The following is a 13,636-nucleotide window of genomic DNA, read 5'->3' as shown; positions in this document are numbered from 1 at the left end:
TATGATCACCCTTGTCATGACAGTCCTTTGCTGTGTTCAAGTGACGGTATAATTTATATATACTTGAATCTAGAATTTTATTTTTCAAATACATTAGTTCTACTATTTAAATACCTAACGTGTGTTTGGAATTGCATCAGACACAAACAGAGACAGAATCCCTGCACTGTGTAGATTGCAATAAGAGTTTAGAGTCTAATATTGATATTTTCTTTTCCTCTCAGATATTTGGGGCACCATCATTTGATGACAAAATCTTAGAAGTTGTTGCAGTATTTGGCAGCATGCAGATGGCAGTTTCAAGAGTCATCAAATTGCAGCACCACAGAATAGCTCAGGTATGTGTTTTGCTGGAAAGCAACAAAGATAGCTGGTATGCTGGGAGGCTGCAGAGAAAAGAGGTAGTCTAGACAACTACTGCATTATACATTAATAAAATGTTGACTTTGTTTTAATTGTAACGGATAACAAGTCATCATAAATGATTAATGAAATAGAACAGTGTTTTACCCTCAAGACAAACTTGGATAGAAGCCACAGCTCCTAACAACCAGTCTAATGCAGGTGGACTGTCAATTTCATTAATGTATTACTCTGTGAAATAACATGTTTACTCTCTTTCAGTGTCGGTCAGTAAAGATCACCATACTTGGAGATGAAGGGGTTCCAGTGCAAGTAGATGGAGAGGCATGGATCCAGCCCCCAGGAGTTATTAAAATTGTGCATAAAAACAGAGCTCAGATGCTAACACGAGACAGAGTAAGTTACAGAAAGCATTTTATTTTTTGTATGGGATGCTTCATTAGTGCCATTATTATAAAACTTGGTTCAGTTATAAGAAGAGAAAATAGCTTATGAAATAATAAATAAAAGGATGGTACAGATATGTTCTTGTACGCAAATAGCTTAAGTCTCATCTTTTTTTGATAAGATGAAATCCTCAAACTTCCAGGAGGAAATGTTCTGATTATCTGTCTTTGTCTGTAGTACTATGTATACTTTTGTATAAACATAAGAGTATTAGTGACTATAATGTACTTTCTCTTTCAGATACTAGCTTTGTACTTTATCATAAATTGGAAGTTTTAGTTGCAATTACATAGGTAATAAGGTATATAACGTGCCTCCTTCATGACTGCCACAGCAAGATTGCATGCCCTGCTAAATAGTAACAGAACCTATTTCAAACCAGTTCAGCTCTTGAGGGCATGTGTGCTATTCTAGCACTCTAGAATCAAGGGTGTAAACCAGAGGTGGGCAAACTTTCTGGCCCAAAGGCCACATCTGTGTGGGGAAATTGTATGTAGGACTGGGGAAGGAGTTTGAGGTGTAGGAGGCGGTGCGGGGTGTGGCAGGGGTCTCATGCAGGGGGTTGGGGTGCAGGAGGGGGTGCGGAGTGTGGGAGGGAGCTCAAGACGGTTGTGGTGCAGGAAGGATTCAGAGCGCAGGCTCTGCCCCAGCACCACTTACCTCGAGTGGCTCCGGGGTGGCAGCAGTGTGCAGCAGGAATAAGGCAAGCTCCCTGCCTGCCCTGGCCCCGCATCACTCCCGGAAGTGGCCAGCATGTCCGGCAGTGGCTCCTGGGGGTGGGGTGGGGCAGGCGGCTCTGCTGTGTGCTGCCCTCGCCTGTAGGTACCAACCCTGAAGCTCCCATTGGCCATGGTTCCCCATTCCCGGCCAATGGGAGCTGCGGGGGGCGGTGCCTGCAGGTGAGGGCAGCACACGGAGGGGGGCCCCCCCCCAGGGGCCGCAGGGACGTGGTGCTGGCCACTTCCAGGAGCCGCGCAGGGCTAGGGCAGGCAGGGAGCCTTAGCCCCGCTGCGCCACAGGGCTAGCAATCCTGCGGGACGGATTGAAAGCCCTGATGGGCTGAATCCAGCCTGTGGGACATAGTTTGCCCTCCCCTGGTGTAAATGCTCTCAACTTCCCCATAGTTCCTCAGTTCATTGGCCTGAGTGGATGCTAAATTCAGTCGTCTCCCTGCATCATGGCTTGTGTTATGATAGCTACTTTGTTGTTTAAAGCAAGTTTGTTAGGGCTTTTTTTTTTTTTTTCCTTGTTTTCATGTTTGCACGCTGCATGACTGTTAGATTCCCACTGTGCTCAGCAGAAGGTTCAGAACATCTTGTCCTGACAAAGTATGCTACAATAATGTGTTCATGTAAATGTATCTCTAACTAATAGTATATTTTATAGAGGACAGGGGAAAGAGAGGTTACTCACAGAAGTAAATGTTGTTCTCTGAATTTAGTTTTAAAGACTAATTTTAAACACCATTTATAATGTGGAGTATTTGTAATATTTATGTAAAATGATGTACCAATCTGTGCACCTAACAAGCTTAATTAAAAAACTGCAAGTACTGTCAGCTAATGTAGCATACCATTTTCATCAGGCTTTTGAAAATACCCTAAAATCTTGGGAAGACAAACAGAAGTATGATTCCTGCAAACCTGTCCTCCGATCTCACTTGTACCCTCAACAGGCTGTTGAGCTGGCTGCGGAAGAAGAAGTTGCACAGATCCAGCTGTGTTCAAAAGCTGCAGAAGAGCTTATTACCAGGTAGAGTAGAATAAATGGGTTTAATGGAATAGTAGCATACTCCCCACGGTAAAATTATTTATAAAACTGAGGGTATTTCTATATTCTGACTGAAGATTTATTATCACCGTATCAGTATTTTTAAAAGTCTATTTTATATACTCTAGCACAGTGGTTCTCAAAGCCGTCTGCTGCTTGTTCAGGGAAAGCCTCTGGTGGGCCAGGCCGGTTTGTTTACCTGCTGCGTCCAAAGGTTCGGACGATCGTGCCTCCCACTGGCTGAAGTTCGCCACTCCAGGCCAGTAGGGCCTGCGGAAAGCAGCGCGGGCCGAGGGATGTGCTGGCCGCCCTTCCCGCAGCCCCCATTGGCCTGGAGCAGCAAACCGTGGCCAGTGGAAGCCGCGATTGGCTGAACCTGCAGACGCGGCCGGTAAACAAACCGGCTCGGCCCGCCAGGGGCTTTCCCTGAACAGGCAGCGAATCAGCTTTGAGAACCACTGCTACAGCAGATCAGCAAATATTGTTTTTGCCCATGAAAATTTTTGACTTTGTGTTGATAAATCAAACATTTTCTGCCAAAAACTGAATGTTTTCAGTGTTTGTCCAGAGAGTTTTTGATGAAAACTCAGCAGTTTCTGCAGAAAGCAGACACGTTTCACAAAAATATTAGTTTAGTCGAAAATATAATTTTATGTCAAAAAACAATTTTGACCAAAAATTGTTAATTTGGGCCTGTTGCATACATAAAATAATACATAAATAATACATACTTTGATAACTTATTTTCTGACAGTAGGTTTAGCCATATATCTTCTTCAAATATCACTGTTTTAAACTCATAGCTGTACCATTTCTCAGAGATAGAAAGTAAAATAAAATATTGGTACTCATCTCTTTTCTTTATGTGGACTAAATGAGACCATAAGAACATAGCTTTAATATACAAACCCAATAGTTTTCTAGTGGGTAACTGTGTTAAAATTAATGAGAGAGAGGTAACAAATTATGGAAAAATTATAAATTCACAGAATCTATTCATGTTATATTTGGTTCCATATTTATGATCAGCAAATGAAAATGATTATCTTTCTTATGCCTAACTATTAATAATAAATAGGGCTGTCAAGCGATTAAAAAAATCGTGATTAATCGCGTGATTAAAAAAAATTCATTGTGATTAATCGTGCTGTTAACGATCGAATACCATTTATTTTAAATATTTTTGGATGTTTACAACATTTTCAAATATATTAATTTCCATTACAACACAGAATACAAAGTGTACAGTGCTCATTTTATATTTATTTTTATTCAAATATTTGCACTCTAAAAACAAAGTATTTTTCAATTCACCTCATACAAGTGCTCTAGTGCAATCTCTTTATCCTGAAAGTTGAACGTACAAATGTAGAATTATGGAAAAAAATAAAAAACCTGCATTCAAAAATAAAACAATGTAGAACTTTAGAGCCTACAAGTCCACTCAGTCCTACTTCTTGTTCAGCCAATCACTCAGACAAACAAGGTTGGTTAAAATTTGCAGGAGATCATGCTACCTGCTTCTTGTTTACAGTCTCACCTGAAAATGAGAACAGGCATTCACGTGGCACTGTTGTAGCTGGCATTGCAAGATATTTACATACCAGATGCGCTAAAGATTCATATGTTCCTTCATGCTTCAATCACCATTCCAGAGGATATGCTTCCATGCTGATGACGAGTTCTGCTTGATAACGATCCAAAGCAGTATGGACTGATGCATGTTCATTTTCATCATCTGAGTCAGATGCCACCAGCCCGAAGTTGATTTTCTTTTTTGCTGGTTTGGATTCTGTAGTTTCTGCATCAGTGTGTGTTGTTCTTTTAAGACGTCTAAAAGCATGCTCCACACCTTGTCCCTCTCAGATTTTAGATGGCACTTCAGATTCTTAAATCTTGGGTCGAGTGCTGTAGCTATTTTTAGAAATCTCAGATCGGTACCTTCTTTGCATTTTGTCAAATCTGCTGTGAAAGTGTTCTTAAAATGAACATGTGCTGGGTCATCATCCGAGACTGCTGTAAAATGAAATATATGCAGAATGCAGGTAAAACCGAGCAGGAGACATACAATTCTCCCCTCAAGGAGTACAGTCACACATTTCATTGACATGTTATTTTTTAACGAGCATCATCACATGGAAGCATGTCCTCTGGAATGGTAGTAGAAGCATGGAAGGGGCAAACAACATATCTGGCATGTAAATACCTTGCAACATCGGCTACAAAAGTGCCATGCAAATGCCTGTTCTCGCTTTCAGGTGACATTGTAAATAAGAAGCAGGCAGCAGTATCTCCCGTCAATGTAAACAAACTTGTTTACAAACAATGTCTTAGAGATTGGCAGAATAAGAAGTAGGACTGAGTGGACTTGTAGGCTCTTAAGTTTTACACTGTTTTGTTTTTGAGTGCAGTTATGTAACCAAAAAAAAAAATCTGCAATTGTAAGTTACACTTTCACGATAAAGGAACTGAACTTCCGTATTTGTATGAAGTGAATTGAAAAATACTATTTCTTTTGTTTATCCTTTTTTCAGTGCATATATTTGTAATAACAAATATTAATATAAAGTGAGAACTGTGCACTTTGTATCTGTGTTATAATTGAAATAATATTGAAAATGTGAAAAACATCCAAAAATATTTAATAAATTTCAATTGGTATTCTATTGTTATAAGTGCGATTAATCGCAATTAATTTTTTTTAACCGTGATTACTTTTTTTAGTTAATTTGCATGAGTTAACTGCAATTAATTGATAGATCCTTCTTACCTTTTTGTAAAAAGAAAAGGAGTACTTGTGGCACCTTAGAGACTAACAAATTTATTTGAGCATAAGCTTTCGTGAACTACAGCTCACTTCATCGGATGCATTTGGTGGAAAATAACTATTAGGTAAATAGGAAAATAATAAAGTACTCCTTTTCTTTTTGCGAATACAGACTAACATGGCTGCTACTCTGTTACCTTTTTGTGTACATATTCATTGTTATGAGAGTTCACATTCTGCTGCAAGTCCCAACGGTCTCTTGACTGTTGATCAGTTGAAGTTTCGCCCTTTAGTGGCTCATGTGTGGCTAAGGGTATGTCTTCACTACCCACCGAATCTAGTCTAGACGTGATAAATCAACCCCCGAGCACTCTCCCGTCGACTCCTGTACTCCAGCGCCACAAGAGGTGCAGGCAGAGTAGACTCACCATGGTGGAGACACCACAGTAAGTCGATCTAAGTACGTCGACTTCATCTACGTTATTCACGCAGCTGAAGTTGCGTAATTTAGATAATTTCTCCCGCCCCCCCCAGTGTAAACCAGGGCATAATCTGCTGAAATCTTTTCTTAACAAGACAGTGAAGAATTTCTAGTGGTTTGTATCATTTCAGCAAGGCTTTGCTGTTCCTTTCTCTATTCCAAATCAGCACAAAGTTCCAAATTAGTTACAAGTTGGAATGATTTGTTTCAGCTATTAATATGAAAACTCCAAGCTGTATGAAACCAGTGTTGTATCCAGCAACATACTAAAGAAATCCACTTTGAATTTAAATTTTGGCTCATACATTTTCCCATCCTTCTATTCATAATCATAGGGATTCATAAACTAATCCCTTTTTGCTTTCTTTTCTCAGGAATTCAAATGATGCATCCAATTCTTTTGCCTTCTCAGGGCTCATCTACTTGGAGACACTGAGAAAAATTAATCTGAATTAACTAAATGTGTGAATTTAAAGTAAATTAGTTAAACTGTATTTAGACATGGTGTGGATGCTCTTATTCAAAATTAAAGTGGCTTTAATTTGGTTCAGTGTAATTCACTTTGGAAGTGAATTAAGCTAAATTGAATTAAGGACACTTTAATTCTGAGTAAGAGCATCCACATGGATTTAATGTGGTTTAACTAATCCACATTAAAAATTAATTAAGATTAATCTTCTGAGTGTCCCCAAGTAGACAAGCCCTAAGTGTAATGCTCCAAATCATTTCCTCTATGTGGCAGAGGAATTCCATCCATTGACTCATTCTGCATTAACCAAGGTACACAAGAGCCACACTTTATTTAGAAGTGTGGTAATGTCAGTTTGGAGTTTAAATTCTGTTGGTTTTAATATTTTCCAAATCTTGAGTAATGCATCCAAAAAACTATTTTTGGCTGATAGGGATATGCCTACACAGAACTGATTCTGCTCTCCTACTCACCCCAGAAACCGTTTTCCCCCTAAAATGCAAAAAAAAAATTTAAGAAGGTGAAAATTCAGTTTTCACAGACGTACCCCACTTTTTCAAAGAAAAGTATGTTTTTACTGAGTCACAAACATTTTTAAAAGCCAACAGCAAAGCTTATAAAACATTTTAATCCCCCAAATCACCACTCATCTTTTTCCAGGCAACTTGCAAAGCTCTTTTATTTTTACATGAGACACCCCTTGAAAAACAGCAAAAAGGCCCACTAAGAATTCCTTATGTTTTTTTTTAAATAAAGGCCCTATGCTTTCAAAGAAGCAAATGTTTGTTTTTATAAAAGTATTTGTTTTGCATGTACTGCAAGCAAAGCTACTCACTCATTTTTAAGTCAGTTTACTGAATGTTTCATAGAAACATGGGACACAGATTGGAAGGGATCTCTTAGGATCTCGAGTCCAGTCCCTTGCTATCACAACATGCCGTCATACAATCTCATCCATAAGTTTATCAAGCTCTATCTTAAAACTTCACTTCTTTGTTGGTTAGAAACCTTCTTCTAATTTCCAGCCTAAATTTATTCATGGCCCATTTGTTCTTGTGCCAATGTTCTCCTTTAGTTTAAATAGCTCTTCTTCCTCCCTGGTGTTTACCCTACTGATGTATTTATAAGGAGCAGTCATATCCCCCTCAGCCTTCATTTTGCTAGACCAAACAAGCGATGCTCTTTTAGTCTCCTCTCTTAATTAGGCTTTCTATTCCCCTGATCGACCAAGGAGCTCTGTGCTGCTCCTGTTCCAGTTTCGATTTATCTTTCTTGAGGATGGATGATCAGAATTGTACACTGTATTCCAAATGAGGTCTTAGAAGTGCCTTATACGATAGCCTTAATAATTCCCTATCTATACTAGAAATACCTCATCTGATGCATCCTAGATAGCGTTTGCCTTTTGTCTGATTGACAAATACACCCAGGTCTGTCTGTCTGTCTTTCATTTCCCACTGCTGAGCCACCAGCTTGTAGCAGAAATTCTTGTTGTTAGTCCATAAGTATATTACCTTGCACTTTGTATTATTTAATTTCATCCCATTTCTATTACTCCAGTCCTCTACATCACCCAGATTTTCCTGTATAATAATCTGATCCTCCTCTGCATTGATGATGCCTCTCGACTTTGTGTAAATGAACAAATTTCATTGGCACACACCTACTTTCTGTGTCATTGAAGAAAATATTAAATAAGATTGGTCCCAAGAACAATCCTTAAGGAATTCCACTAGTAACCTCTCTCCAGCCTGATAGCTCTCCCTTCAGCGTAACTTGTTGTCTTCCCCTCTTCAGCCAGTTTCTTACCCAGTTTCCAATTCCAATATTAATCCCTGTCTTAACTAATAAATAGTCCATTGTGTCAATTGCTGTACTGAAGTCCAGATAGATTAGATCTACTGCATTTCTCTTGTCTTTAAAAATCAGTTATCTTATCAGAGAAACATATTGGCTTAGATTAACATGATGTATCTTTGGCAAACTCATGTTGCATTTTATCCCATTTTCTGTTTCAAATGATATCTTTCTACAGAAAATAGTGTAAATACCTTTAGTCTTACTACAAAGGCACCCTAAGTGATGATGCTGAATGCGAGATATTTTATGTCTGAGATGATAGATGTGTTTAGGGAGGGGTCTCTCTCAATACCAATGGAGAGTCTCTGGTCTTTGCTCTTATTATGCCCGTCTTTGAAGTGCTGCACAGCCTTGATTCTAGCTTTGTTTCACTGGCTGTTTTCACTGCTTTAGCCTTGTCGTACCCCTCCTGTGTTTTCACTGGCTTTCTGTGTTGTAGGAAGAACTCTTGCCTAGAAAGGTGTAGAGAATATCTCTGAGTTCACCACGAGTCCCCACAGACAGACCCCTGTGGTTCCGGTCCCTTCTTCATACTCCCCTCTGTTCCCCATAATGTGCACTGGGGACAGATGTCAGGCAACGTCCCTGCAGCTTCATCATTATTCCTTCCCTGGCACACAATGTGATGATGGTGGCCCCACCATTCTCTCCATTTGCTGGGGGCTAGGCTGCTGCTTGGAGAAGCAGTCTGAAGACCTGACATCTCGGTCTTAGAGCCACCATTTTGCTGCTGCTGATAGGAAGCATTAAATAACTTTATGAAAATATGTGGCAGTTGTAGAGCACTGTTCAACTGTAGATCACCATATGCTTTACAAAGGTGAGCAGCATCCTCTCCATTTTACAGTTGGAAACTGAGGTACAGAAAAATAAGTGACTTGCACAAGGGCACACTCTGAATCAAGTGATGGAGCTGGGAATAGAGTCCTTGTCATCCTGACTTTGTCCACTGCATCATGCTAAATCCTTTTAGAGCTGTCATCCTAAATCAGACAGCCTCCAGCAACTTAAGGACACTTTCATACTAAAATATTCCAGCACCCTCTCAAAATACTAACACATATCAGCTTTTTGGTGGTCTTATATTTTAAATGAAAAATGTTTTATCACACATATGCAGACACACGCACTGTTTTCAGACCTTCATAATTTTAAAACAGGGATTGTCTTCAAACTTGGATTGCTTTTCCTGGCTCAGCAATGTCTAGAATAGCACCACATTTGATGTTTCTAACTAGCGTCATCTGAGTTGTGTGAGCGCAAAATTTCAGTTGCAACAGGTGTGTGTGGAATTTTTACCCTCCCTCCTGTAAACCCGTCAATCTCATCTTGAAAAATCGCCGAACCAGTCTTGTATATGTTTTTTAAAATGCTCACCTTTGGGCAGAGACTAACATAGATATTTTCAGTTTAAAAATGTTCTTGAGACAATTATGAACAAGTGAAAATACCAGTTTACAGTGGACTGTATTATGGTGCTCACTGTCACAAATGCTATAATATAGAAATCATGTCATGCACCAGACACTGCTAGAGCAACTGTTTAACTGCACAAGTTTAGGACAGGATTATAGAACAGCATATTCAGTTTAACTTGCAGGGATGATTCAGGTAGGCAGAAAGGGGGAATTTATGTAGGCATAATGAAATATAATTATCCAAAATGAAATGTAGCCAGGTCACAGGTTAATACTTTTACTGTTGTAAAAAACTGTACTTAGATTGTAAGTTGCACCGGAATTTTAATGATCACAAGTGGTCAAATTCAGTTTTATGTTGCATTTTATGTTGCATTTATTATTACACATAACTAACAGAGTATACAGACTGTCACATGACACCACCATAATAATTCTCTTCAGAATGTGTTTCCTGTATGAATTTTGTGAATGAATATTCTTGGTTTAATCAGTATAATCTATATGTACCCATTGCTGGTCGGATGATGTGCCAGTTAGGACAATAAACGTTCCTCAAGCCCTCATATCAGAGCAGATCTTCTGTATTAAAAATGTCATTTAGACAAGAGAGCAAAGTTCTTTGTTGTCTAAGGTGATACTTATATTTAAGCTTTAGATACATAGCAATGTGCTTAGGACTCTAGTATAGTTTGTGTAAATGTTCTGTGAAATATTTCTTTTCCATCTGCCAATGTTTTTTAATTTCAATCACATTTTAACTGGTTGTAAAAGAAAGTGGCAAAGTACCTTTCCTGTTTTTCATATTTTTGTAGAATCTGTGAAGCTGCAAAAATACACAACCTGTTGGAACAGGAGCTGGCTCATGCTGTCAATGCGTGTTCACATGCATTAAATAAAGCCAATCCAAGGTTTCCTGAGGTAAAGGAACAACAGAGCCTTATTTAATTATAAATCAACTGTAGCCCCTGTGTGCAGAAGTGTTTCTGGAGACACCGGAGTAGTCCCGTAGTCCCAATCAACATTTTCCAATGGCTAATATGTTAACTGCTGAGGTTATTGATATCCAAGGCTCCTGATCCTGCAAACATGCTTAACTTTAAGAGTGTGACATAGGCACAACCGCCCAATGGGATGGGGAGGAAACCAGCAATGCCTTTTCTCCTGCCCCTGCAGCCGCAGCCTCAGCACCCCCTCCTGTAGGGCCACTTAATAGCTGATGGGCTCTGTTGAGACTCTACTTCAGTGAGTCTGAAAGGCAGAGGCAGCACCAGCAGGGGCAACCAGAGGGAAGAGGAAGGGGGAGAAAGACTCCCTTCCCCACAGACCTGGAGCACATTGGAAGAGGTAGAGCAGGTGTCGGCAACCTGCGGCATGCAAGCTGATTTTTAGTGGCCAGTGGATGGAACCCCAGACTGGCAGCGGGCTGAGCGGCTCAGTGGGCTGCCAGTCTGGGGTTCTGTCGGGGGGCCCTGTAAATGTAAAATTTATTACTGGAACGCGAAACCTTAAATTAATAAGACTTGGCACGCCACTTCTCAAAGGTTGCTGACCCCCTGAGATAGAGGGTAGTTGACAGCTCCCAATGGGGAGGAGGAAGGCACTGCTGGATGGAAAAACATTCCCTTTTGTGGCGACTGGACCTAAGTGGGAGTGGGACATTACATATATTGGAAATAGGGGTGTGTGAGAACGGGGCAAAGGAAGATACAGGGACAAGGCAGAGCATAGCATTAAGGGCATGACTCAGAGTGCTGGGAGATGGACACAGAACTACACCCAGGTACAGTCACGCGGGCACACTCACACAGATGCACACACACACCTTAATGGAGGACATGGTACTAATGGGAGAATTTCAGCAGGAGCAGAACTGAGCTCCTTATCTCCTAGCCCAACCTCCAAAATTCGAGCTTTGGCAGGATCTGGGCACTAACATGATTTCATGAACGTGAGTTTGTCGGTCTAATTTTGTCTAACCTAACCTAATCTACTTAAGCCCTCATCACCATAGTAACTATGCAGGCTAACCACTGCTTGTTAAAGTGTGGCAGCTTGCCTCCTTCAAGGGTGTTGTGAACAATCCTCATTAACAATCCTTGTTAATAAAAGGCCCAGAGTTTCTCTAGTGGCCTTAACCAGTCATAAAGAACATGTGGCTGGTCACTTGATGCTCTAGTACATCTGAGACCTCAGTAAACAGAGTCAGGTGACAACCAGCCAGCAAATACAGTACATTTCCCCCCCCTTCCATTCTGGGTGCTTACATAAGCTAATACAGTTTGTTCTGCCCCTAAGTAAACAGGTGAAATTCCCACAAGCTTCAATGGCCGTTATACAGATGCATCTGATATCAGATTTTGGCCTATGTACATTGCTTTATATCTTATTCCTTTTGGTCTGGTAGAATAAACTTGTCAAGCAGAGCTGAATCAAGCTGGTTCCTTTCAGAAAAACTGGCTAAGGTTGGGATTGTAAACTCAATGTACTTGTGCTCACAGTTTAACTTATTTCACTGTTCTGCTTCTATTCCCCAGAGTCTTACCAGAAATACTGCCATTGAAATAGCTGTCAATGTGAAGGCACTACATAATGAAACTGAATCTCTACTAGTAGGAAGGGTTCCTTTGGTAAGAAGATAAAATAAATGTTGTTTTGTTTACTCATAAACATATTGTGTAACTTGTCACTGTGTACGTCATGCTTCTCTAAAGGGTTATAGTGCAATGAAATACTATACCTCAGAACCTATAAAAGGCTGAATCAGAGGATTTTATATTACACCTATTATTTGAGTTGAAATGGATTCTGAATTGTTCTCCTAGTCCATTCACTTGCAGCATGGAAGGCATTAGTTTCTCTTCCTAAACCGTTGTTAATTGATGAGTGTCCAGTAAAGTTTTGTTGGCATTGAAAGTAATTGCATCTCTTCCCTTGGTTGCTTGTTTGTGGATCTAAAAATAGTAAAGTTCTTCAATAATCACACATTGTGCTCTGGACATAGAGTTAGAAATTGGTATATTTGATAGGGTTCCTCATGCTTTTCTATCAGTTGATACACTAAGTAGGAATGGTTTTGTCTGTTCCATGCTTTTAGTCTTCAGATTCAGGAGAAAATTTATTAATATTTTATTAATTACCCTAAGTGTGTGATAATTACAAATGGATATTGATTGGAATATTTTCCTGTAGAGGGACTTGAGTCTGAAAGGAATGATATTAAGATAAAGACTCTTTCACATCCTAAATAAATGGTACAAATCCACTCTATTTCCGTAGTGACTAAAAGTCATTGCCATCTGAACACTGTGTCAACAGTTCACTTCTGGAAGTATTAACATGTTAGGCACATGCTCTGTTTTATTTAACTTTAGGAAGGGAACAAAGCTCTCCAGATAAATTTATCAAATATAGGGGGAAGAAATCTGCTGAGATTTCAAATTCCTATATGCTAATGTGAAAGCAAGAATGCAATATTTGGATTTAAAAATGTTGGGGGAAGGAATTTCGTCAAACAGTCTTCAGATGATGATTGGAATGCTATACTAAAAGTGGTGTAATGTATCAAGAGATGATAGGACCTGAATAAATTATGAAATCATATACACTGACACGCTTCATTTTTCAGCCAAAAGAGGGAGCAACCTTACTCTTAGAGTATCAGTGCCAAACCATTTTTTTTTAAACAAGGCTGTTATCTGATATCAATACATCTTCTGGGTCAGTCCGCCTGTTGACTTTAGAGATACCCAGAACTCTCGTTTGTGAATCCGCAGTAAAACTTAGCCTTGGACAGTCTTGTTGGCTTGTACTTCCATCAGGGCTGAAACAACATGTAGGTTGGGCCGACCCATGGAGATGATGGATACAGCTGAAACGTTTGGTGTTACTTAAACTGCCAGTCACGCACTATACTCCAGTTAAACCGTCTCCCCTGACAAAGAAGCAGATCTCTTAATTTGCTCCTTCCTTATTTTTACCTCTTTTAATCTCTCCATTCCTTCCACACTCCCCTTTTCTGCGCCCAGTGCTCCTGACAGCCATGCAGTTGATGCCATCAT

General features: G+C 39.8%; 1 protein-coding gene across 1 annotated transcript in view; it reads left to right on the top strand.

Moving 5' to 3' along the window:
* The window catches only part of DGKH (diacylglycerol kinase eta), a 263,958-nt gene that overhangs the window by 225,139 nt on the left and 25,183 nt on the right, over positions 1-13,636 (top strand). The window contains 5 exon segments of the mRNA XM_038385138.2: positions 225-338; positions 625-759; positions 2,396-2,562; positions 10,391-10,496; positions 12,113-12,205. Of these exon segments, the coding sequence (XP_038241066.2) occupies positions 225-338; positions 625-759; positions 2,396-2,562; positions 10,391-10,496; positions 12,113-12,205 (615 nt within the window).

Source organism: Dermochelys coriacea, chromosome 1 (genome assembly GCF_009764565.3).
Source record: "Dermochelys coriacea isolate rDerCor1 chromosome 1, rDerCor1.pri.v4, whole genome shotgun sequence".
Classification (NCBI taxonomy): domain Eukaryota; kingdom Metazoa; phylum Chordata; order Testudines; family Dermochelyidae; genus Dermochelys; species Dermochelys coriacea.
Note: the sequence above shows the minus strand (reverse complement) of the source record. Positions and strands in the feature narration are given on the sequence as shown.